Genomic DNA, 25,933 nt, shown 5'->3' with positions numbered 1-25,933 from the left:
GTGTGTTTTGACAAAATTCAGACGAGCCTTAATGTTCTTCTGGGTTAGCAGTGGTTTTCACCTCATCACTCTTCCATGGATGCCATTTTTGCCCAGTGTCTTTCTGATAGTGGAGTCATGAACAGTGACCTTTATTGATGTAAGAGAGGCCTGTAGGTCCTTTGATGTTGTCCTTGGCTCTTTTTTGTGACTTGTGGATAAGTAGTTGCTGTGCTCTTGGAGGAATTGTGGAAGGTCAGTGTTCAGAAACCAGTTACATTCAAACTCCTGTTAAATACTAATTAGTATACACCTGCCAGCAATTAAAGTGACTGATTAATCAAAGTAAAGTACAACTGTTCTATTAGATTTTTCTGATATCTTCTTGGTAACATCCAATTGGAAAAGACATGTCCGCAAAGAGCTTACAAAGCAGGTACGGGATCTCATTGTTGAAAAATATCAATCAGAAGAAGGTTACAAAAAAATATCCAAGGCATTGGATATACCATGGAACACTGTAAAGACAATAATCAACAAGTGGAGAAAATATGGCACAATAGTAACATTATTAAGAACAGGACATCCCTCTATAATTGATGAGAAGACCAGGAGAAAACTGGTCAGGGAGGCGGCCAAGAGGCATACAGCAACATTAAGGGAATTGCAGCAATTTCTGGCAAGTGCTGGTTGCTCCCTCCATTTGACAGTTTCCTGAATTCTTCATATCTCTGGGCTATGAGGTAAGGTGGCAAGACTGAAGTCTTTTTAAACCAATAAATAAATAAAAAACTATATCCAATCCCCCAAAACCATATGGAATAACATGTGGTCTGATGAGACCAAAGTTTCATTTTGGCCATAATGCCAAAAGATATGTTTGACACAAAAAACACAGCACATCAACAAAAGAACACCATCCACAAAGGGAAGCATGGAGGTGGCAGCATCATACTTTGGGCCTGCTTTTTTTCAGCTGGAATCGGGGCTTTAATCAGGGTGGAGGCAAGAACGAACAGCTCCAAACACCAGTCAATTTTGGTGCAAAACCTTAAGGCTTCCGCTGCAACACTTAAGATGAAGAGGAATTTCAACTTTCAGCATGGCAATGACCCAACGCAAACCTCCAGATCAACAAAGGAATGGCTTCACCAAAATAAGTTCAAGGTTTTGGAATGGACCAGCCAGACCTAAATCCAATCAAAAATCTGTGGGGTGACCTGTAGAGGGCTGTGGACAGGGCTGATGCCCAGCCAATCTGACAGAGTAAGAGTTCTTTTGCAAGGACGAATGGCAAAATATCGCTAAGTCAAGATGTGCCAAAAAGATTGACTCTTAACCAAAAAACTGAATGCTGTGATAAAATCTAAAGGTGCTTCAACTATTAGTTTATTAATTAATTTAGGGGTGTGCAAACTTATGTAACCAGGTTATTGTCACCCCCCCCACCCCAAACCCCTCCATTTTCCCCCCTAAAATGATTTTTATTGTTTTTTCACTTTAATTCATGGGTTACAATTACACAATAGGTAGAAAAGGTTCTGCCTTTTCACAGAAATCTGCCATTTTAACAGGGGTGTGTAGACTTTTAACATCCAGTGTAAAATTTGAGTGACTGAAAAGCTGATCCACAGAAGGGGAAAGGACACGGCACAAGTGAGATGCAGATCTCTTTATGGTGGTGGTTCCTTTTGTTTCATGTCAGTTTAATTTAGGTGAAATTTGACCTGTGACTTCATGCACCTTGGTCTTGTGAGCCAATAGAAAACAGGATGGCAGTAACAATAAAAGGTGCTTAATTAGTGGTCATTGCAGACTTTTTGCCTCTCTGATTTCTTATTGTTGCTTGGTTTACATGTGGGAAATTGCCCTCTTGTGCACTGCTGTATGTTAGGTAACAACATGTGTGCCTGCTACAGTTTTCTTTTTAGCAATGTTGGTGTCTCTGAATACAGTATTTTCCTGATTTCATGTTTTACTCTAGGTTTTTATTTCTCTTATCTTTTACTTCTCCTTCAGGCTCTTCTTGCACTGGGAATAAGTCAGTCTGTGCGTAACCCTGACCCTGGCCACCCGTAAGTACAAGCAACCAGGTAACTTTACTTACAAACACTACGCAAAGTATTTGAGTCTGAAGAACCCATAGCAGATTTTGTTAATAGTCAGAGATCAGACATTTAGGTGTTCCTTATTTTCTTCTGTTTAAAAGGTACGGCTTTTCCAACATGCGCTACATCGCCTCCCTCATCAGCGGAGTGGGCATTTTCATGATGGGTGCCGGCCTGTCCTGGTACCACGGCATTATGGGACTTATGCACCCTCACCCAATAGATTCGCTGCTCTGGGTTAGTGACTGTTCATTTAGATTTTTAGAAGAGTGCAGTTAGAAGAATTATAACATGTTTTAATATTAATACCATTAATATCTGTATTTTTGACGCAGGCATACTGTATTTTAGCTGGATCTCTAGTTTCAGAAGGAGGTAATAGTTTATCCTGTTAAATATCATACATTTGCAGTTATTTTTGGTACAACACATAAGGAAATAATTACAATTGTAAACTGTTCCTTTAAATGTAGATGTAAAGATTATTAATCATAGCCAAGTTCTTATGTTTCCCTCACACAGCAACACTCCTGGTGGCCATTAATGAAATCAAGAAGAGTTCTCATAAGCAAGGACTCTCGTTCTATGAATATGGTATGATACACCTTTAAACAGTTCAATTAAATGTTTCAAAGGTTTGCTTTAAACTTTTTATTTTTATTTGTATGGTGTTTTTGCATTTATGCCAGCCCATATATGGTTGGTTCCTTTTAAAGGCTTTTATTTCCTGTCTTTGAGCAATACAAGAGGGTGTTGCTGTTCGTGTATGTTTCAGTAATGCAAAGTCGTGACCCCAGTACGAATGTGGTCCTGCTGGAGGATGCTGCAGCTGTTCTGGGTGTGGTGATTGCTGCAGGCTGTATGGGTCTGACCTCACTGACAGGTGAATGCACACATAATGAATCTGTTACCATAAACTTTTTCTTCGGAGTTACCATATATACTATGTCAGTACTCACTCATTTGTCATACTATATCATTTACTTGCATATACATTTACTTCATTCATTGTACTGATATCACAAGTTTATATTAGGTAATATAATAATTTTCAATTTAATGAACATTCAGCTTGTTTTGTATACTAGCGATTCTTTAGTTTATTTGGCTCTGCATTGCCTTCCGCATCCTCACACTTCAATATTCTGTATGGTCTAACAGAGTTTACACCACATAATTTCTCTCTTAAGTAGTTGTTTGGATGACTACCTTTACTTGGTTCATTTAGAAAAACTGTGATTTGAATTCAATTCAGTTTTATTTGTATAGTGCTTTTAACAATGGGCATTATCACAAAGCAGCTTTACAGAAATATATAAATTCAGGATATAAATTTATTCATAATGAGCAAAGCAATTATAAATAATTCCTTTCTATACTTGTGTACTACATGGTCAAAGGTGCAACCGTGTAAACAGGAAATTCATTATAGTTTTCACATGAAGTCTGTTTTATTGAAGTTATTAACTGTTCACTGATGGAGAATTGAGTGCAAAACTGTTTGTGACTATTGTAGTCCTATGCCATTGAACAGGGTGGTGAGGAAACGACTGTTTAGCAGCAATGTCATATTGGGAATGAACTTGTTTTGCAGATGATTTTGCACAACATTAAAGATATATAACTATATACTGATAAAAAACATGACATTTTGTTCTTAAATTTTTTATTTTATTTTATTGTAATCATTGGCAAGGTAAAAGAGGAATAAAACACCACCAGGGTGTGCTGCTATAGGAAAATAATGCAGAATCATGTTGAGCCACATCACACCACCTGAAGTTATTGATTATCCTATAACATGTCCCACTTGTTTTATTCCTGTAATACCACGGCAATTTGGAGACTAAAACACGAGACTAAATGTTAAATAAATGTCTCCTCAGAAAAACCTTCACCATATCAACTATTGCATGCATTTTTAATCTGTTTAAGTGGAGCATCCACCATGGAAGTCCCTGTGTAAGTTGTTACTATAGAAAACAGTGTGTTAGAATGTGTGCATTAATATATAAATCTGTAATTTGCCTTACAGTTAGCGCTACTGTCAGGGTTGCTGTTATAGAAAATTAGTTAACATCTGTGAACCAATCAAATTTGAGAATTAAACAGCACTGTGGTTTAATATATATTAATAACTGGACTGAAGAAGTTCCTTGGTTGACCATAACTTACTGCTGTCATGTCTTACTACTTCTGTGACTGTTACTATGACTAAACATAGACTGAGAGCTGCTAGGTATTGATGTACTTTCCGTGTCTTTTAGGTAACCCTTATTATGACAGTCTTGGTTCCCTGGGTGTAGGCACTTTGCTGGGAACTGTCTCAGCCTTCCTCATCTACACCAATACGGAGGCTCTGTTGGGTCGTTCCATCCAGGCCGAGCATGTGCAGAAGCTCACAGAGTTCCTGGAGAACGACCCTGCTGTCAGGTAAATCTGTGGTACACGGATCAACAGAGCAGGGCTAAGTCTGTGGAGGATGAGTGCATACAGACTAGAATTTGTTCTGTTCTGTTATTTCCTCAGAGCGATTCATGACGTGAAGGCCACCGATATAGGACTGAGTAAAGTGCGCTTCAAGGCTGAGGTGGACTTTGATGGACGGGTAGTTACACGGTCCTATTTGGAAAAGCAGGACATTGATCAGATCCTAAACGTACGTACAGAACGATCACACTGTGGACTAGTGCACACTAGTGTACCAGTGTATCTTTTGTGTAACAGAAAGTGAGTGGTGTTTTGTTTTGTTTTTTGTTTGTTTTTTTCTGGTTGTAGGACATTCAGCAGGTGAAAACTCCTGAGGAGTTGGAGGCCTTTATGTTGAAGCATGGGGAGAACATTATCGACACCCTGGGGGCAGAGGTGGACCGTCTGGAGAAAGAGCTCAAGGTGCATCAGTCTTGTTGAAATACACAAATACACTAACATTGTCAGTTCTGTTTTATGTGGATTCTTTGTTATGTTTCTACATTTGTGCTAAAAGAATATGAACACAAGCTGCATGATATGTCCTTTTTCTTTTTTCCCTCCTCCCTCAGCCTACCATGAGAGTGATTTATTTTGGACCACCATGTCCCTTTATTTACAGACATTATATCAACGGACAATGTGTCCTTTCACATACGGAAGCTGACCCTGTACTGTCAGCCTAGATTTACTACTACCGTAATTTTCGGACTATTGAGCGCACCTGAATATAAGCCGCACCCACTAACTTTAAAAAGAAAAAAATTTTTGTACATATATAGGCCGCACTTGTCTATAAGCCGCAGGTGTCCACGTTGTAACATGAGATATTTACACAGAAAGATGTTACACAAAGATTTTTTTTTAACTTTTAATTAAATACGTACCGTAAATGCTTTTTTCCGAACAGTGCCTGTAACATGGCTGGTTAAAAAAATAAAAAATACAGTTGCCTACCAGGAAAAGTCATTGATCGCTATCTTCATCTTCCTCCTGCGCACTAAAACCACTAAAGTCGTCTTCTTCAGTGTCAGAATTGAACAGCCTCAGAATTACCGGTACTTCGTCACACACTTCCTCAGTCTCTCTTTCGTTGTCGCTCTCAATGTCACTTACGTCTCGAGGCAAATTCGCCCTTGAGCTCGTGCTGTCCTCTTCATCACGCAGCAGTCCAGCCTTTCGAAACCCGTTGGTGATAGTAGATTTTTTGACACTGCTCCACGCTGTTAGGATCCACTGGCAGACTTGAGCAAAAGTTGCTCTTTGCATGCTATTTCCTTCTTCGACAGCCAGATCGATCGCCTTTAACTTGAAAGCTGCATCATATGCATTTCTTCGTGTGTTTTCCATGATGAGGGTGTGTGCATGAAGCGCAAAATGACTGATCTGAAGAATTTAGTGTGAGTGCGTTTGATTTAATTCGAACAGTTTCATTGGTCCACTGTGACCTGTTCGGTAATTTCATTGGTCCGATGTGACGAGGCTAAATGTTTTGGCGGCATGAAGCTCGTTAGCCCATAAAAATCCATAAATTAGCCGCATCATTGTTTAAGCCGCAGTGTTCAAAGCGTGTGAAAAAAGTAGCGGCTTATAGTCCGGAAATTACGGTACACACATGCAAACTGAGCCCACTTTGTCATTTCTCCTCTTCAAATAAACGACAAATTCCTCCCTTACTCAATATTTTATGTTCCCTCAGGGGAATCAAGCATAATGCTACATAGTGTTTATCAGTCAGAAATAATAGATCTGTGAAAGTATGTGGAAAATGAACATACTTTTCAGAAGGTCGACATTTCTGTATTATAAATTCTTTATTTGAATATTTTGAGATACTTGATTTTTGATTTCCATGAGCTGTAAGCTGTAATTATCAAGATTAAAACAACAAAATGGCTTGAAATACTTCACTTTATGTGTAATGAATCTAGAATATATGAAAGGCCACTTTTTGAATTAAATTACAGGGAAATAAAAGGCAGGGCAAGGTAGGGGAGGAAGAGGATTAGGGTGTTGTCATGAGAAGACGCTGTCTCTTAATTATTCATAGGATAAGAACACGCAGTCTCATGAATAATTATGAGACACGGATGCGTCATCGAAGTACTATAGTACATTGCCACATCAGTGCCTGTGATGCCGACATGACGAAAATATTTTAAACTATAAAAATAGTGGGGAAAAAAGCTCAAAATTAACCAGTTTAATTAAAATTTACGGATGCAAACATTATGATCTCTTATGATATGCTATACAATCACCTCTGTTAAAATCTCAGAAAATGTAGTTTAGTGTTTAATGACTCTTTCACAGTGATCTTTGTTGATAAATGAGACCTTTTAGCTGTACTCATGTTTGGCACACGTGAATCGAAGAGGGCTTTGACTGAGTGCACGTTGTGATTACGTTACATGACACGTTTTGACCCAAAGCTGCAGAAAGTCTGACGTAATTTTGAAAAATTGCAAGCTCCTCCGAATATTGCAGAGTTTGCTTGATTTTGCGATAATTTCAGCAATTGCAAAATTGTGTAATCCTGGAGGATTATTGTCTAATAACCAAGGTGGCTGGAGTATACCAAATCCTGCAGCTGGTTAAAACCTGTGTCTTGACTGTTTCCTCTTCAAGGTCATCTTTCACACTGAAATTGACAGCATTCTCTTTTTTTCCCCCCCAAAAAACAGCAACGCAATCCGGAAGTGCGGCACGTTGATCTGGAGATCCTGTGAGGCCGGAGAGGAGCACAGCGTCTGTGCGGCAGAGAAGAAGCCGGCCAAGTTGAAGGAGGTTTAGTTGGTTCTTCACCTCTACTGAACCAGCTCTAACCAACCATCCAGATGAAGTCTTACTTTCCATCAGTACCCCGTCATTGTAGCGCTCGCTCAATCCCCATGTCTGATACTTCTGTAAGCTAATAATGCAGAAGGTGTTCCGTTAGGTCCAAAAGAGTTTATACACTAGACCCAGTAAGCTTACACTCCTGAAGTCGACTCGTGTTTTAATGTAGTAATGCTGATGTAGGAACGCTTTCATATCTTTACAAATTGTGTTAAGTTGGAAATGAAAACCATGAGCTGCTCCTTAAACAGCATTCTGAGCTGATGCATAGATATACGACAAAGGAGATTAAGCAGGTTTTTGGTTTAAGCTCACCAGGTGTCTGATGAATCTCATTTGTAGACCAAGTTAACTCCTTTCAACAGGTCAGGTAACCTTCAGGGGGGGAAAAATTCTGCTTATTCCACAAGTGTTTTAATCCCTGTACAAGTAAGTATAGAATACAAGGATGAGTGATACTATATAGGTTGGGATACTCTCAGAAATGTTTTTGACAAAAATCCCTTAGGCTTTTTTTTTTGACGATTATAATAATATAGATTATATAATATAGAAAATAAATTTTCCCCTCAAGTTATGAGTAACTGAAGGTGCTTAATTGTATTTTGTCATCTCACTGAATGAAATGTATGGGTTAATTTAATAATGATAATATATTAAGTCATATATTGTGACAGTATATTGAGATGATATGCTTGATTCTAAAATAGTCAAGTTTATGGGAAGGTTTTTTTTTTTAAAACTCTGACAGGTATTCACTGTAAGTCTTTCTTGAGTTCATTGTATGATGAATGAGATTAAGCGTATGGAAGTAACAGTGTCAACCTTGACAGTAAGAGAGCTAATATAAGTTGAACCCATCTCTCATCCTATGCCATTCATCACAAAGATGACCGCCCAAGCTGTCGTGGCTGACCTTTTAGTGTAAACTACCTTATAATGCAAACTGCCACATAGCAAAAGTTCATGAAGTTAGATCCCAACACAGGACATCCCTAAGGATTCACTGTTATATATTTGATTACCCCTTCTTATAACACTGATTGAGAAATGTCTGGTAAAGAATCAGAGTCCTGTGATTACTTTGACTGTTCTCTTTAGTTCTGTACAGAACAGGTTTTGCTCTTCATCTACATCCTCATCCTCTGCTAACAACACTAGCACACAGCTAACACAGTATCAGTCTAAACAGCTTAGTGGTTAGAATTTAATGTTATGAACAGGGAGGCGAAAAAGGTTTGGGTTTACCAACATCAAGTAAAAATGAACAATCACAGATTGGTGAGAGAAGTGACATCTCGGCAGTTAAGATTCTGAGCTAATAATAAGAAGGGCATGGGTTCAAATCCCAGGGCTGCTAGAGGTGCTCGGCTTTATGCTTGGACTGTATCCTGTCTCACTGATAAGTGACTGGATAAAATTCTGCTTCTGCAAAGTGAATAAATGTCATTGTTTAAATAAACCATCCTTTGTTACTTACTACTAATACAGAGGTTCTTTGAAATAGTATCTCTACACCATGTCTATAGCGGATATGAGATTACAACAGACATGTTTCTGTGTCTTGAGAAATAAACAGAAAGCCATTTAATTGAAACTCACAATGGAAGCAATTTTTTTTAATTCTGTGAATAAATATTTATAATGCAGGACTATATAATTCAATTCTACCACCGTGGTTTAGTGGTTAGCACATTTCACATTCACAATTACCTCTGTGGTTGGGGGTTTGAATCCTTCCTCCGCCCTGTGTGCAGGGAGCTTGTATGTTCTCCCATTGGGGGCTTTCTGTGGGTACTCCAGTTTCCTCTCCCAGACCAAAGTCATGCGTAGTAGCTTGATTGGCATCTCTTTTAAAAAAAAAAAAAAAAAAATTTGTTCGTAGTGCGGTTGTGCCCTGCAATGGGTTGGTACCCTGTCCCTGTGCCTGTGTCCCCTGGGATAGGCTCCAGACTCCCCCATGACCCTGTGCAGGATAAGTGGTACAGAAAATGGATGGATGGATTTTACATGTTTTTAATACAGAATATCTTTCCATCTGAAAAAGCATCTCTGAAAGAATGTACAGTGCTTCCGGAAAGTATTCACAGCGCTTCACTTTTTCCACATTTTGTTATGTTACAGCCTTATTCCAAAATGGATTAAATTCATTATTTTCTTCAAAATTCTACAAACAATACCCCATAATGACAACGTGAAAGAAGTTTGTTTGAAATCTTTGCAAATTTATTAAAAATAAAAAACAAAAAAGCAAATGTACATAAGTATTACAGCCTTTGCTCAATACTTTGTTGAAGCATCTTTGGCATCAATTACAGCCTCAAGTCTTTTTGAGTATGATGCTACAAGCTTGGCACACCTATTTTTGGGCAGTTTCTCCCATTCTTCTTTGCAGGACCTCTCAAACTCCATTAGGTTGGATGGGGAGCATCGGTGCACAGCCATTTTCAGATCTCTCCAGAGATGTTCAATTGGGTTCAAGTCTGGGCTCTGGCTGGGCCACTCAAGGACATTCACAGAGTTGTCCTGTAGGCACTCCTTCATTATCTTGGCTGTGTGCTTAGGGTCATTGTCCTGTTGGAAGATGAACCTTTGCCCCAGTCTGAGGTCCAGAGCGCTCTGGAGCAGGTTTTCATCAAGGATGTCTCTGTACATTGCTGCATTCATCTTTCCCTTGATCCTGACTAGTCTCACAGTTCCTGCTGCTGAAAAACATCCCCACAGCATGATGCTGCCACCACCATGCTTCACTGTAGGGATGGTATTAGCCAGGTGATGAGTGGTGCCTGGTTTCCTCCAGACATGACGCTTGCCATTCAGGCCAAAGAATTCAATCTTTCATTTCTCATGGTCTGAGAGTCCTTCAGGTGCCTTTTGGCAAACTCCAGGTGGGCTGCATTGTGCCTTTTTACTGAGGAGTGGCTTCCATTTGGCCACTCTACCATACAGGCCTGATTGGTGGAGTGCTGCAGAGATGGTTGTTCTTCTGGAAGGTTCTCCTGTCTCCACAGGGACACGCTGGAGCTCTGTTAGAGTGACCATCGGGTTTTTGGTCACCTCCCTGACTAAGGCCCTTCTCCCCTGATCGCTCAGTTTGGCCAGGCAGCCAGCTCTAGGAAGAGTCCTGCTGGTTCCAGACCTCTTCCATTTACGGATGATGGAGGCCACTGTGCTCAGTGGGACCTTCAATGCTGCAGAAATGTTTCTGTACCCTTCCCCAGATCTGTGCCTCGATACAATTCTGTCTCGGAGGTCTACAGACAATTCCTTGGACTTCATGGCTTGGTTTGTGCTCTGACTTGCATTGTTAACTGTGGGACCTTATATAGACAGGTGTGTGCCTTTCCAAATCATGTCCAATCAACTGAATTTACCACAGGTGGACTCCAATCAAGTTGTAGAAACATCTCAAGGATGATCTGTGGAAACAGGATGCACTTGAGCTCAATTTTCAGTGTCATGGCAAAGGCTGTGAATACTTATGTACGTGTGCTTTTTTTTTGTTTTTTTATTTTTAATAAATTTGCAAAGATTTCAAACAAACATCTTTCACGTTGTCATTATGGGGTATTGTTTGTAGAATTTTGAGGAAAATAATGATTTTAATCCATTTTGGAATAAGGCTGTAACATAACATAAAATGTGGAAAAAGGGAAGCGCTGTGAATACTCGCCGGATGCACTGTAATGTACTGATTCATTTACAAATACCTTTGGCTAAAAATTCATGAACTCATTACTCCTTTATAGGTGAACTTAAGTAAACTTTTCTGTTCATTTGTCAGCACAAAGAAATGTGTGGTAATCGCCCATACGCTACACTCAGAATTAAAGGTACCAGGTTGTACTTTTCCTTGTCACTGGGGTGGTGTCTTTTGTACTTTTAGCATGTATCCTTTACTTGGAAAGGTGCATGTGGTGTACCTTTAATTAGCTTTAGAGTAAAGTTTTAAAAGTACATCAGTACTCCTCAAGGTCCAAGTATATACCGTAATTCTTTTTTAAAGATACACTACCTTACTATTCACCTTACCAGGTAACGGATACATGCTAAACATACAAAAGATGTACCCTTGATGGTACCATGCCCCCGACAAGGAAAATGACAGTTTCTGAGAGGGAAGAATCTAATATTTGTTTGTGATGTTTTCTTACAAATATAGTTGTTTCGTTTTCTCATAATATAAACAAGCTAGTCAGTTAATTTATACCACCTTTGAACATGTCCAGGCAGGTACTAAGGATGTGGTAAATTCTGTAATGCACTAAGGTGCTGTAAATGTGTTGTTCATCTTAATGAACAAATAGATCTACTTGTCCTGTGAGTTACATACCTGACCGCTTGCTTGCATCTGCATTAAGATGAAAACCTGCTTGTGAGAATTTTTTTGGTGCATCCTGCAGGATAGCAAAATTCTAATCCTGATGCCTACAGTAGGTCTAGTCTCAACCAGATGAACCTTCCAGCTTTCAGTCTGAACTAAATAATATGTTTGTATTCTGTTACATCCTTACTGTCTAAGCTATTTTAAGTGTTTATGCATTTCAGATGCATTTTGTTAAACCTTTTAAAGAATTGTTTGAATAAATTCATTAATTTATGAAACTGAATTAAGCCGATTTGTGGTGTTTTGAGGTTTTTTGACCGTTCTTTTGTTTAATATTTACGCTTATATAGGCTAGCTACATACAGAGTGCGCGGTTTATTTCTTCTTTATTCACTTTATTTATTTCTTAATTCTTCTTTTTTTTAACTTCTTCATTTAAATTCCTTTCAGAGTTTTATGTTTAAATGCTCGTGTTGTTGTCTGAGAGTTGCCAAACTAAATGTCGTTGTATTGTATACAATGACAATAAAGCACCTTACCTATTTGTCCACTCAAACCTCCTTGTGTGAAATAGACGAGCCTGAAATGCGCTAACACCATTGGTCAGCCGAGTGATCCCCGAGACCCGTCTTGCATTCTGATTGGTTGAGGCCGCCTTCCATTAAGAAAGCCCACGGGAACTCCAGCAGTCCATCAAGCGCTTCACGAGCTCCTCACACGGTGTGACGGATTTCAGCAGCGTCAGAGAGCCGACATGGACCGAGTGGAATTTCTCGAAAAGAGGATTTTAGCGTTAAATTGTTGTTTTAATTGTTGTATATTTTTCCGCAGTGTGTATTCATTTACGACTGATTTAATTAGTGCTTACAGAGGAATATCCTAATTATAAGAGAAGCGAGTCGATCAGTAATATATATATTTATATAATATATCTGTGGCGCTCAGCGTGAAGAAAGAGAAAGGTAGATGTACACCGACTGAATCTGCTGCTGCATGTCCTCCCTCCATCACCGACTTAAAGTAAAAACCGTCAAGCATTTGTCTTTTTTGTTTGTTTGTTTTCGAAACATGATGTCTATATGCAGTTTCCAAAGATTACCTAGATCATGTTTGTCCTTGTATCTGAATAAATAATAATTATAATAATAATAATAATAATAATAATAAGGCTCGCGCTGGATCCTGCTGATCGATTTGATCTAAATGTCGATGTGTTGTTTTATGGTACATTTTGGTTGTTGGTGTGTTTTTTTTGTTGTTGTTGTTTTTTTGTTTTTTTTTTTAATAATCTGTGATCCATCCATCTTTTTTTGTATGCATGCATGCATGTCCAGGTTCATTGATATTATAGCCTATACACCTGATATTCGTGTGAATGTTTCTTAGTATGCTGTTAACCTTTCCTTTGCATTTCCTCTGTAGGCGCACCAGTGGGGGCGCAGCTGACCATGACTTCATTTTTGCTTTCTCTGTTGTTATTCATGGCTGTATGTTTTAAGAAGAAGAAAGAAAAAACCTGGAAATAACAGCAGTATCTTCATTATTTCCTGGCCCTCCTCTTCTGTCATGTGGATAAATAATTTCTGGTGCTGTTCTGCTCTGCGCTTTGAGCCTCTTTACAATGCTGCCTTGTGGCATCAGTATCAAGCAGCATTGTACAGGGCTATGAGAGCACAGAGACCAAATACACCACCATATTCCATCCTCCGTCCTCCGTCCTCACAGTATCAATGTGGTACATTCTGCTGAGAGATCAACCATCGGCTCTGGGATCCATCCTGAACTGTGCAGCCAACAAGGAAAGACACCTTCTAATTTGGGATATTTTATGTACGTGTGTATGTATGTATGTATGTATGTGTGTGTGTGTGATTTTGAGCTTTGATGTCACTTTGCAATGTAATCTATAGGCTATTTGATGCATCAACATCCAGTGTGGTTTGTAATCATCTGAACATGGATCCAGTTCTCAGCTTTGTGCTCCATCTTGTTGGATTTTGACTGGTTCTATATACAGGCTATATAAAGACTATATATAGCCTTTTAATATACAGCATCCTCGTTTTTTTTATGTAAAAGGACTAATTAACATCAAAATGTTATTCTTGATTGCAAATTACAATCAAAAGTCAGTGACCTATCGACATGACCAGATCCTTGTTTTAGTCTGTAATGCAGCCATGTTCCAATTTCTTGCTTTTAGTCTTGACTCCAGATATTAAAATATATGTCTACTCACTGAAATTCAGGTTGCATCATGTTGTTGGTTACTGTTCTTTCATAGACTCCTAGCTTGCTTGGTGTTGCTAAATTCATTAGTGTGTTCACTACCCACTCAACACTTTACTCAATGATTGATTTAGGCACACCCATTATTTGCTGTTGATGTCTCTGATAATCGTGGCATGTGCACTATCAGAAAGAACAGTACTCTACAGGTACACTTTTTTCCCCAATGTCCAAATATTGAATGTTTAAAGGTCCTTAAAGTCAAATTTTATGTATTTAAGTATGTTTTAAAGATACACTACTTCAACATAGGTCCTCTAACTAAGGTATGGAAGTAACAAAGGTTTTCTAATAACAATTGCTTGTAACTGGAATAGTAGAAATGTGTAGCTTTATTTTGTAGAGTTTGTTTTTCTTGCTGAAAGACAGCAACAGCAGGTGTAAAGGCTACACATAGAGCCATTTTGTTGGTGCTTTTCTGCATGACACAACTGAGCAGCCACTTAATGGTTGCTTTCATGGTTACTCCCTCATAGTTACTACATAGTTTGATTTCAAACCCATGTTCTAAAATGCACAGTTAAATTAAGAAAACGAAATCAACAAACATGCAGATTATACATCTGATAGTTATAGAGAGTCGTATGTGTGTAATGTACATGTCTATGCCTAATCTAGATCCTCTCTGCTAAACATAATCAGTTCAATTTCAAGGTAAGTGGTTCTGTACTATATAAAAATGTGCAAAAATCTGTAAGTAGAAATGCTTCTAAAATGGGATCCGGGGACCCCAAGGGGTCATAAAGTATAGCCAGGGGTCTGCAATTCCTTAAATTTAGTTTAAATTTAATGACTTGATTTAAATATGTTAAATTAAACCCCCAATAACTCAAAAACAAGTCACCTATAAATAATGTCATGTTCAACCTAATTAATGTGGAAGGTTCAGGAATAAAAACTTTATAGCTCCAATATATATATATGTATGTATGTATGTATGTATTTATATATATATATATATATATATATATATATATATATATATATATATATATATTCAGAATATTAATGCAACATTTAAATAATGAGATTAATCTTTGAGTAGTTGGATGAAGGTGGCTACAAAGTGTAAGAGAAATGTATTTTAATGTTAGAGGTCCCTGGTTGCAAAAGAAATCGAGAGTCTCTGGGTTAGTGGATGTATCCTGGGATCTCACCCAGCAGACTGAACTGTAAAAGTTCATTCAAATCTTTATCATTCATCGTATCTCTCAATCAGTTGAATTTTGGCTCGTGATGTTCTGGGGTCATAGAAGGCATGAGCTGTATCTCTGATTTCCTGGCAATGTTTTTTGTTACTCGATTACAGCATTATAGTGTAATAGGACACAGGCAATCTGACTGCAGACTGGAAATGACTGTTGTTGTGGAGTATTAAATGACCCGATAGGCGAATCTTCACAGACACACAGTGACATGAAAGTAAAAGTGAATGAAGAATCAAATGCTTTTACAGGCTTTCTTAAAAACATCATTTATTAACAATCCCACCAGACTGGGGGGGGGGGGACAGTTGTCTTTTTATGTTTTTTTCTGGTACAGTTCTTTACATGGCGAGAAGAAGGTGGGTGGATACTGAGAGAGGTGTGCAGGCACTTCATGGGAGCAGCTGGGACACGGTTGAAGGCCGTTCTCGTTGCATGCTGTGCACTTGAGGGCTTTGAATGAGTCCGTGAAGCAGTTCCTGAACACAGACATCTTGCTGCCATGGCACATAGAGCAGGGCATGAAGGCAAAGCCGCCGCACGTCTGGCATGTGTGGGGGTGCTGTACCCTCTGTGGAACAACACACACACACACACACACACACTTGAGAGAAAGGCAGCTGTGGAAGTGGAGTACTTTTATGGGGGAACTGGTGCAGGTTTTTTCTGTGAGAGCCTGAGTCACAGTAATGCAGCACATGACTCATGAATGATGAATGGGTGTGTGGGGGGGGGGGGGGGGGGGGGGCATGTTTTTATATCTTGGTGGGGACCAGATGACCCCACAAGGATAGGAATAACTGACATTTTTTGACCTTGTGGAGACATTTGGCTTGTCCCCATGAAGAAAAATGACAAAGGCTTGTATTTAAAAAAAAAAACCTAAAAGAACTAAAAGGCTTCATTTTGGTTGCCAAGGTTAGGGTTAGATTTGGGTGTAGGTTTCTTTAATAATTATGTCAGTGGAAGGTCCTCACAAGGATTGTAAGACAAATGCGTGTGTGTGCACACAAATGCTATTTCATTTGCTGAAGCAATATTGACATTATCCATTATTCACATGGCATTTACTGATGCCAATCCATAATTTCTGACAGTTTACTGATGTGTCTGTACTTAATCATGTCATAACTCAGACCTCAGTGCTCTTTAACATTTGTCTCGCATCCTGACTTGATTTCTTTTTTGCAAAGATCAATTGTCAGCTCCTGTAACAGCTCTGTTCCGGCATTGGATTCCGCCACTTGTAATCCACTTGGGATAAATGTGCCTGCCAAATTACTGCATTAATTAATACATGACACTTTTAGGTGGAGGGAAAAAGACTTCCTTAAGGATTCTTTGGATAATTAAGGTTTTTTAGCTTCTACTTGAAACCATCTTTGTAATGATCTACATAGAACTACATAGAGGCTCCCGATGCTAAAGGGTAACCCAAAGCTAATTAGGGTTCTATATTCTTTTGTTTATTCATCTTCAGAAAATGCTTTATGCTGGTCAGGATGGTGGTGAATCCAGAGTTAATACCAGAAACACTGGCACAAGGAGGGAATAAACACTGGATAGAATGCCAATCCATCACATGGCACAAAGCACACACACATTTACACACTCATTTACACCTAGTTCCAATCTAGAGTCAGCAGTGCCATTGGTGGGAAGTGGGAGGAAACTGGAGAACCAGGAGGAAACCCAGGTGAACATGCAAAACTCACACATGGGCAGTTACCAGAGCTTAAAGCTGCAGTATTGACCTTTTTTTGGTTAAAAATAAAAATATTAATTTGCATGTCCTTTGTTGTCACCACGCCTTTGCGTGGTTACGTCACGTCCGTAAACAGAAAGAAGAAGATCCAGCTACTATATCACGTGTGTGTGGGGGCTGAGGATGGTGGAGTGTTTGTAGCTTGTCATTAAAAGACTCGCTTAGAATTTAAACTTGTCATCTAGATGGTATAGAGGTTCTAAACACAATTATTGTTGACATCTGGGAAATCAGCTGTTGTCAAAACCAAGAAACCTCGACTGAGGAGAGCCTGCAGTATAAAAGGAAAAGGGACAGAACCCGTGCTAAAACGAGAATAAATATCAGCATGGTTTTTGAGAGGTGACGACATCTGAGAGAGATCTGAAGGGATTGAAGTCTGACACAGAGATGTCTTTTTTCTGCTGAACAGGTAAGACATTTCAGTGGTTCAGTAGGTAGCTAGCTACCATTAGCACATTTGTTCAGTGCTGCAGCTTTAAGGTCACTGAGGACCAAATGAGAGATCCTGGAACTGTGAGATGGTTACGTTACCCATTGCACCACCATGAAGCCCAGAGTTCTAACCTTTTTAACATTTAACATTTGTGTAGTAATTCTCAAGATCTAGTGAATGCAATTCTCACTGAGATCTAGTGAATACTCCATACCTCTACCAAGTACAATTGGCAATATTTTTCACCCCATAGACAATATATAAATCTTACTGGCCATATACTATATGAGAAGTCAACAGTTTTTGCACACATTCTACTAACATTTCATGATTAAACCTCAACCAAAAATGATAGAAATCAAGGAATAAATATAAGTGACCTGAGAACTGTTTGAAACGTTTCATCTTGATAGAAACAATCTGAAACTAACTCGAGGAAAAGGTCTTTATCTTGACCTTGACACTCTTTAGGCATCTGTGGAAGCATATATTTGTTTTTGCAATTGATTCTTACACTATCTGAGTGTTTTCTTTTCAGGCTTTATTTGTTTAATGTGTGTGCCTTTGATAAAGCACAAATGTAAAGCCTCATTAGCATCTAAGAGCAGCCAGTAAAGATTTAAGAATTTGATATATCAGTTGTTTAATCTTCAGCTTCTTTAATTGCCATTCAGAGCATTTTTGTTTTGTCTGTGGCACTAACAGCCATAAACATAAGAAATTCAGAAAGAACGTGTTTTGACTGGCAGTGCATGCTATGCAAGCAAATTGTAAGCAAAGTGTGTGTGTGTGTGTCTGTGTGTGTGTGTATGTGTGTGTGGTATTAGTTTGAAATTCTGACACAGGTCACAAAACTCACTGAGAATTATATTAGGTAGTCTACCGGTCTATCATTAGCTGATCGAAATAGCAGTAGAAGTTTAAGTTTTCTGCTTATTATCACATGCATTTGTCCAAAAAGTGCTTTTTCATGTTCATTTTACCTCAATTTTGGTCAGGAGATCTTGCAGTTCCCCTGATTCATTCATACTCAATATTTTCTCTGCACCCTGTAAAAAAAAATAAGCAAAGCTTTAAATATATGTATAAAAATGTATGGGTTTTTTTATATACTTTTCCTAATATACATTTAATTTATACCATCATGGCAAGGCTTACACCAACTTTTAATTAATACTAATAAAGGGAAAATTATATACATACTACATACTATGATGCCAGGTAAAAGTTTTTGAACACCTGGAGTTTCTTATGTTTTATTACAGTTTACTCACTATTATCACTACAGACAAAGCTAAATGATACAGTATAGCAGTCAAAGAAGAGAACCTAAATCTATCTGGCGCTTTTTAACTGCTCACTCTCAGATCCTAATGGGACTCTAAATGAGTATTTTAGTAAGAGCAGGTATATTTGGAGAGTAAACCTGTCAAACTCATAGATAAAACACTCATAGCAAGTGTTTGACTGTAAAACATAAATATGTGATGTGTTGCTAGAAACTAATAAGAGTCATAAAGGTCTAGATCAGTGATCACCAACCCTCTTCCTTGAGATCTTTTAGTTGATCAAGAACTTCTTAAGAAATTCTAATGATTAGATGGTCAGGTAGACACGATTATGGTTGGAGCTAAAGTTCTCAGGACGGTAGATCTCCAGGAACAGGGTTGATGGCCACTCGTCTAGATTGTTCCAAACTACAGTAGCTGTAGGTATTTCTAACATTTCTCAATTCACTAAACCTTCGATATTAAACATTTCTCAATTCAGCTATATTCACTTTTCATTAAAATGAGATCATTTAAACAAAAATGCACAAATTTTGGCCGCTCAAAAACTTTTGACTGACAACTATAGTCATATCTTCTTGTAATAAATATATTTGTACGATCTTATAGTTCTTTATTATGTAAACACAACCATAGAATGAAAAAAGCTTATGAATAAAAGCAGAAGTCTCACAGTTTGTAGAGAGAGCACTGACCCCCAGGTAGTGTCCATCGATGAAGACTACAGGGAGGGGTGGGGGCTCTCCTACCCGTCTGCAGCGTGCCTCCAGCTCCTTGCCATACTCGCTGTCCAGAGCAATGTTCTTCTCCATGAACTTCACCCTGTGGTTCTGGAAAATCTTGCGCACCAGCTCGCAGCGTTCAAACGTCGTCCTGACCACACGGAAACTGGTGGTGTAGATCACGATCCGGCCAAACTCCAGAGTCAGCTCAGGCTACAGTGCAGAGAAAAGAACAGATACCACATGAATTCAGCACATTTAATCAAGTGAGCTTATCTTTCTGTCCATTTCTAAAATGTATCATATGTATTCACACGCATTCAAGAGCCTGTTCTGTAAAACCAGTCTTGGTGATTCCATGATTGGGGTGCCATGATATAAAATGTACAAATATGCATGTAATCTAAAGATAGAAGACATATTAAACATGGGTAAGGTGTCCATCATAACTAGCTATATGCATAATTCAAATAATTAACCTACAAAATTTACAGCAGTTGTACAAAAAACAATATATAATAATATATGGCATAGTCACCGTAACTAAATTTTCCAAAATTGTATTAAAAATATTGGCATTAATGTGTGAATCTGCTTAATGCTAGAAACATCATTTTCCACGAGTCATCCATTATAGGTGATGAAAAATCTACAATTCATTTTGTCCCACAACATTCACCCAACCCTGTTACCTAAACACTCTATACCACAAGTCACATGTTCAACAGGAAATTGCATCATATGAATTTCCTGAAGCTCAAGGGAAGAAGAAAAATAAATTCTCTAATTTTTTGTTTCTTGACTTTCAGTGATATTGTGATATTGACTGACAAGGTCTATTAGAAAGTGCCACCATGTTACCTTAATTATACTGTAAGTCATAATTAAGTTATTAGAACAACTTTATTGTCCAAAATTAGTAAAATACAACAAATCAGCAAAGAAACCTTGTAAACAATCTTTAAACATGTTGTCACCTGAAATGTGTTTGATGCAAGCAAATGGTTAAATGCATATTTTAGATTCAGTGCTGCAAAAAAGTTTCATGTTTAAGCGTTAAAAAGGCGAAATACTTTGACAATCATGGCATCACTCTTCTATAGTTAAAAACTCTACACAAACATTTGAATTGGAGTTAATTGAATGGTGTCCTGTGACACAGGGTGTATTCCCACTTCATGTTCAGTGTTTCCGGGATAGACTCTGGATTCACTACAACTCTGACTAGGACAAAATGCTTACTGACGATGAATGAATGAATAAAGTAAATTGAAACATTGATCAGTGACTAAAAATCACAATCACAATCAAAATACATATAGAAATATTGTTTAACTCTATTTCCTCATATTTTCAAGAAATTCTTTCATTTAGGAGTTGCAAGCCTTCGTGGGATTTTGTGAGCCACTGTGGCTGTGATTACATTTGTACTTCTAGCACATCAAGTCATGTGTTAAAGTGTGAATCAGATCTTCACACTTCACACTCTGTAGTGTGTGAGATGCTTAAAAGGTGCATATGCCAAAATGTGACTGTGCAAGGCAAATGGTGATGAGGAATTTTACGGTAGGAATGCTGTAGGAAAGAGTCTATAACCTTTTAATCTTTTCATAAACAGCAATGAGCAGTGTTTCAGCATTTCTGCACTGATCTAAAGTGTTTAAATCCATCCATCCATTTTCTGTACTGCTTATCCTACACAGGGTTGCAGGGAGCCTAGACCCTATCCCAGGGAACTTGGGGTATGAGGAGGGGGACACCAGCCCACTGCAGGCCACAATCTCTACAGACAATTTAGAAATGCCAATCAGCCTACAATGCATGTCTTTGGACTGGGGGAGGAACCTGGGGTACCTGGAGGAAACCCCCAAAAGCAGAGGGAGAACATGCAAACTCTGTGCATATGGGGTGGAGACAGGAGTTGAACCCCCAGTGCTGGAGGTGCAAGGCAAATGTGCCAACCACTAAGCCACCATGCCCCCTAAGTGTTTAAATCATAATTAGGAATTTAAAAACAGTGTCAGCTCCAACCTAAAACCAATAAAGGAGAAAAATCAGTATGAATTCTGTTCTGAATGCAAAAGCCAACAGGATATATCATAGTTCATTCACTCATTCATCTTAGCAAATGACAATATCCTGAATATAGTTACGTTTATCTAGTGTTTTACAATAATATCCATTTTATGATTGCAATAAACTCAATATATAACGCAATGCTTAAACCTATTTCTAGACATGTTTTACTCATTTCAAGCTTGAAAGCATCTTGTTCTTTTTACAGATCATTTTAAAAGAAGCAAAATTAATTGCCAATAAAATAAGAAAATGTAAAGATTGAAATGAATAAATGCATCTAAAACAAGCTGAATAATCTTATATGTGATTTATAATAATCTCATAATAAGAAATATTAACACCAATATTAAAGATATTTTTACTTATTAAGATGTCATTTTTTGCAGCATTTATTCATTCATTCATCTTCAGTAACCTTTATCCTGGTCCGAGTCAAAGTCCGGAGTCTATCCCAAGAACAATGGGTTTGAAGCAATTCATCACAATTTCATCACCGTGCACACACATTCACATACTCACTCACACCTTGGGCATGTTTTTGGGATGTGGGAGGAACCCAGAGAACCTGGATGAAACTTGCATGAACATGGGGAAAACATGTACAGAATCTCCACACAGACAGTAACCCAAGTTCAGAATCAAACTGTGGACCCTGTAGTTGTGAGATGTGAAAAATAAAACCTTGACTGTGAGGTCATGGGGTCATATCAAATTGGATTATTTTAAACAGAGTGGAAAGTGTAAAAAAAAAAAAACAGAAAGGGTGAACTGAATCACTGAACAAATGTATGACAAGTGATCTTCAGGGGATGTTTAGAGGAGTGAAATCACTAAACTGTGCTGGTCTCTGAGACTACATCACTGGTTAATCACATCACACAAGTACAGTGTGATCTCTGTGAATAACAGAAAGCTGTACTCAGACATCAGTGTGCTTCTCACCAGCGTTTCTTCTGAAATATTGCTATGAATAAACATTTATGAATAAAAATGTCAAGTTTGGACTCATTGTACCGTCGGAAATTCATTGTACCATATGGAAGCATCACGTTTACGTTTACGTTTGCAATCGGGCACATGGTTGCTTAGTTGCTTAGTGGTTAGCGCGTTCTCCTCACACCTCCAGGGTTGGGGGTTCGATTCCTACCGTGTGTGTGAGGAGTTTGCATGTTCTGCTTGTATCTTTCTCATTTGTAAGTCACTTTGGATAAAAGCATCTGCTAAGTGAATAAATGTAAAATGTAAATGTTCTGCAGGGGTTTCCACCGGGTACTCCGGTTTCCTCCCCCAGTCCAAAAACATGCATGGTAGCCTGATTGGCATGCCCATAGTGACTGTGATAAAGTGGATAATGAGGATGTTCATATGTTGAGAGTCCGGTTTGGTGGACTGTGCATTGACAGTACTCCTTTTGACACAATGACACGTCTATCAATGTGCCAGAATGAAAGCTGAATTATAATCCTTTACACATGTGTATTTCAACAACTGGCACATCAGGTTTGTCAGATTAATATCTAGTGAAGTTTACACGGATGTGGTGGTGAAATTTAATCAGAACATGGAACAGCTGGGGTGCCTCATGGAGAAGTTTGAGAAATGCACCTGTGTTGTTCAAACTTGCAAAATATCAGGAACTTTTTTGGAAAATCCAAGTATTTTTCAGTACATTTAGTATATTATTGGTAACATGAATTTATTTTAATGCTATACACCAAATATACCAAGTAACCCTTTACTGCCCAGATAAATCATTTAAAAAAAAAAAACATTTTCATGAGACTTGTGCTTGGACTTTGTGGACTTTGTGACTAAGACTACAATCTACAGTGGTAGACCTGCAGTTTTACTTCATCACGGAAAACGATTAAATTAACTTACTTTTGTATTCTGCATCATACATCACTAACTTAAACAAGTTAGACTCAATACTCCAGAAAATATTTGATCCTAACTCCACAAATTCAACTGCACAAATAGTACAAGTGCATTGAACTTGATATCCAATGAAAGCCATTGAGAGAGTGAGCAGAAAGTGGAAGTCTGGGAAATTCATTAAGCTGATTAATTTAACTGAAACACTTAAAGAAATCTCTCATTAATCTTTCATTGTACAGTGACCTTGGCCTCTGAGAAAGCTCGTTTGCCCAGCCAGAGCATAAGAGAGTCAGAGAGAATGTGTAACCAATCACTGATCAGGAAGGAGACCCTGACCCCCCTGAGGACATCTGGGACAGATAATTCTGTTTAAAAAAGGTTTTTTTTTTAATTGAGGCCCCAACACATTATTAGGACAAATCTAATTCAAATTCTGTTTGCATTGGGATGAGAAAGGCAAGAAGAGCTTGAAAAAGAGCAGGTGGTTCAGCATGTCCCTTTGGGTACTCTGCTGTAGAGCAGTCTTTAAATTTTTGTGCTTAAATTACTTACCTCAGTGACTTTGGTCAGGTTGTCGAATACTATTTGACCAGCACTGACTTTGTGCTTGACTCCCCGCACTGTCCCATTCTTGCTCAGGATGTTGACCCGTTTGGTGCTGAACACTCTGTCCTTGTCCTTGGCTCCAGCATACAGGAGCAAATCATCTGGTTCGGTCTCACTGTCGTCCAACTCAGAGCCCAAGTACACTGCAATGTGACCATTGGGCTCTCCACTGGTGGATGGTGTGCTGGCTCGCTCCACTTCTGAGCTACTGGTGCAGTCCGAGTCCAGAGAGTCAGACGGCCCGTCATCTTTAAACATCTCCTTCAGAACCCGGCCACTGCTCCCTGAAGCCACCCTGAACCTCACCCGCTTCTGGGGCTTTTCACCCTCCACTGTTAACAAAGTCCGCTCCATTGCGTCTCCAAAACAGCTTACATCTTCCACAGAATGTTGCTTTAATCCACCGGTTTCTTGAACAGGTAAGCTTTATTTCCTTTATTTCTCCATATTTTCCAGCAGTGTTTAGTGGTACAAAATCCTCAGGAAAAGGCTGAGCTCTGAGGCAGACTTCAGCAGCCTCATTGCCAGTGTTACTGAGCAAGTTAATAATGCATGCATGTGTGCCATGGTTACTGAGAAAGCAAGCCATGACGAAACCGATAGTGCTCTTTAAATTTTCATCACACTTTGAATTTTTTTTCTTTCTCAGTAGTGTTGAGACAGTTGTATGTACAGTGGGAAGGTGATTTAAAAATGATCATCTCCCTTTTAATAAACAGTTTATGTGCAAAAGATTTTTGGATTATGATGGACAATTTACGCTAAGAGACTAGCAGCTTTATTTATAATTCTTTCACGTTAGGCTATATGTGCATGTTTTGAGTGATGCATTGATTTGTATTTCATGGACTTAGCCTTATTTATATACAGTATACCACATGATTAAGCCTCATGATTCTTGGCAAGTAAATCAGAAAGGAAAGGTTTTATATTTTCATAAATTGTTCTTTTATATCTGCAGCATCAGAGCAGGCTTTTATGTACATGTACCACTTACTGAAATTAAACTGGGTCTACACCCACACACCTGCTGCACAACGACAAATGACTGCCATATGGAGAAACTGAGCTGTTCTCTTATTGGCTGCTATTTACCTTCATGAGCCTTCTTGTGCAACTGCTGGCTGACGAACTCCACTCAGCAGACCCCTAGCAGGCCACTTAATACTAACACCTGGGTTGGATCACAGGTGGTGATATGGCCGTCTAGCCATGTGATATATCAGGTGTAAATGAAACAAAGTCGTTTCAATGGAGTATGTCATTATAGGAGTTTCCACCAAAGCCAATGGAAGAATCAGGCATTCAGTGAAAGATCATCAGACATCTACAGTATTTCACTGTATTTCTTTCAGATTTTTTGAACTGCTATTTGTTGTTTATCTCATGTCCTACTTAATAAAAATTCTGGTCGCTGAAAACATTTGAGAAAACAAATGATGTGAACTACCAACATTCAACCATGTTCTCTGTCAATTTAGAAACCTCCGATCTCAATATTCAGGGTTTTTTAACACTGCTTTCGATTTACCTTTATTCAGAACTCAGAATCATGTCGTATTTGACCTACGTTCAAGCCACAAAAGTAAGGAAAAAAACATGGATACCTCCATGTTCATCTTTTGTTAGCCAGAGTCTAGCTAGCTAACCGTGATGAATGATGTATATTTACCTTCACAAAACAGTGAACCATGTAGACAATGTTATAGCATTAACAACACAATATCATTCCCTACAGGATTGTTGCAGTCAAAAATGCTTGCTTTTGCTGCAGCTTTTTTTCAAAATTTCTGATGCAGTATTTTTTTATCGGAAAACTACTTGAACTGGCAAAATTCCAATTGCACGAAATAGTTTTGCTCCTAATGTTGCAGAGTATTAATATTAGTAAATTATTAGTAATAACTAATAAACTCACAATATTCTGAGGAACTCATTTACCA

General features: G+C 38.5%; 2 protein-coding genes across 2 annotated transcripts in view; one reads left to right on the top strand and one right to left on the bottom strand.

The window, feature by feature from the left end:
* slc30a9 (solute carrier family 30 member 9) overlaps positions 1–14,164 on the top strand; it is a 30,404-nt gene extending 16,240 nt beyond the window's left edge. Inside the window, 9 exon segments of the mRNA XM_053631100.1 lie at positions 1,999–2,054; positions 2,189–2,324; positions 2,423–2,462; positions 2,610–2,681; positions 2,863–2,970; positions 4,355–4,520; positions 4,617–4,746; positions 4,866–4,979; positions 7,241–14,164. Of these exon segments, the coding sequence (XP_053487075.1) occupies positions 1,999–2,054; positions 2,189–2,324; positions 2,423–2,462; positions 2,610–2,681; positions 2,863–2,970; positions 4,355–4,520; positions 4,617–4,746; positions 4,866–4,979; positions 7,241–7,285 (867 nt within the window). The 3' untranslated portion in view covers positions 7,286–14,164.
* Positions 14,165–15,486: 1,322 nt separating this feature from the next.
* Positions 15,487–24,556, bottom strand: grxcr1a (glutaredoxin and cysteine rich domain containing 1 a). The gene is made up of 4 exons (XM_053630710.1): positions 23,937–24,556; positions 19,401–19,640; positions 18,400–18,465; positions 15,487–15,786 (listed from the first exon to the last, which is right to left on the bottom strand). The coding sequence occupies exons 1-4, from the start codon at positions 24,342–24,344 to the stop codon at positions 15,532–15,534; spliced, it is 969 nt and encodes a 322-aa protein (XP_053486685.1). The 5' UTR covers positions 24,345–24,556; the 3' UTR covers positions 15,487–15,531.
* Positions 24,557–25,933: the final 1,377 nt, after the last annotated feature.

This window comes from Ictalurus furcatus, chromosome 8, assembly GCF_023375685.1.
Source record: "Ictalurus furcatus strain D&B chromosome 8, Billie_1.0, whole genome shotgun sequence".
Lineage (NCBI taxonomy): Eukaryota > Metazoa > Chordata > Actinopteri > Siluriformes > Ictaluridae > Ictalurus > Ictalurus furcatus.
Note: the sequence above shows the minus strand (reverse complement) of the source record. Positions and strands in the feature narration are given on the sequence as shown.

Bases quoted from the DNA above. Each gene is read 5' to 3' on its own strand.
- grxcr1a (XM_053630710.1), bottom strand. From the start codon at position 24,344: ATGGAGCGGACTTTGTTAACAGTGGAGGGTGAAAAGCCCCAGAAGCGG. The intron at 19,641-23,936 runs GTAAGTAATTTA...TCTGCACTGTAG, and splicing joins ACCTGACCAAAGTCACTGAG to CCTGAGCTGACTCTGGAGTT. The intron at 15,787-18,399 runs GTAAAATGAACA...GTTGTTCCACAG, and splicing joins ATCTCCTGACCAAAATTGAG to AGGGTACAGCACCCCCACAC.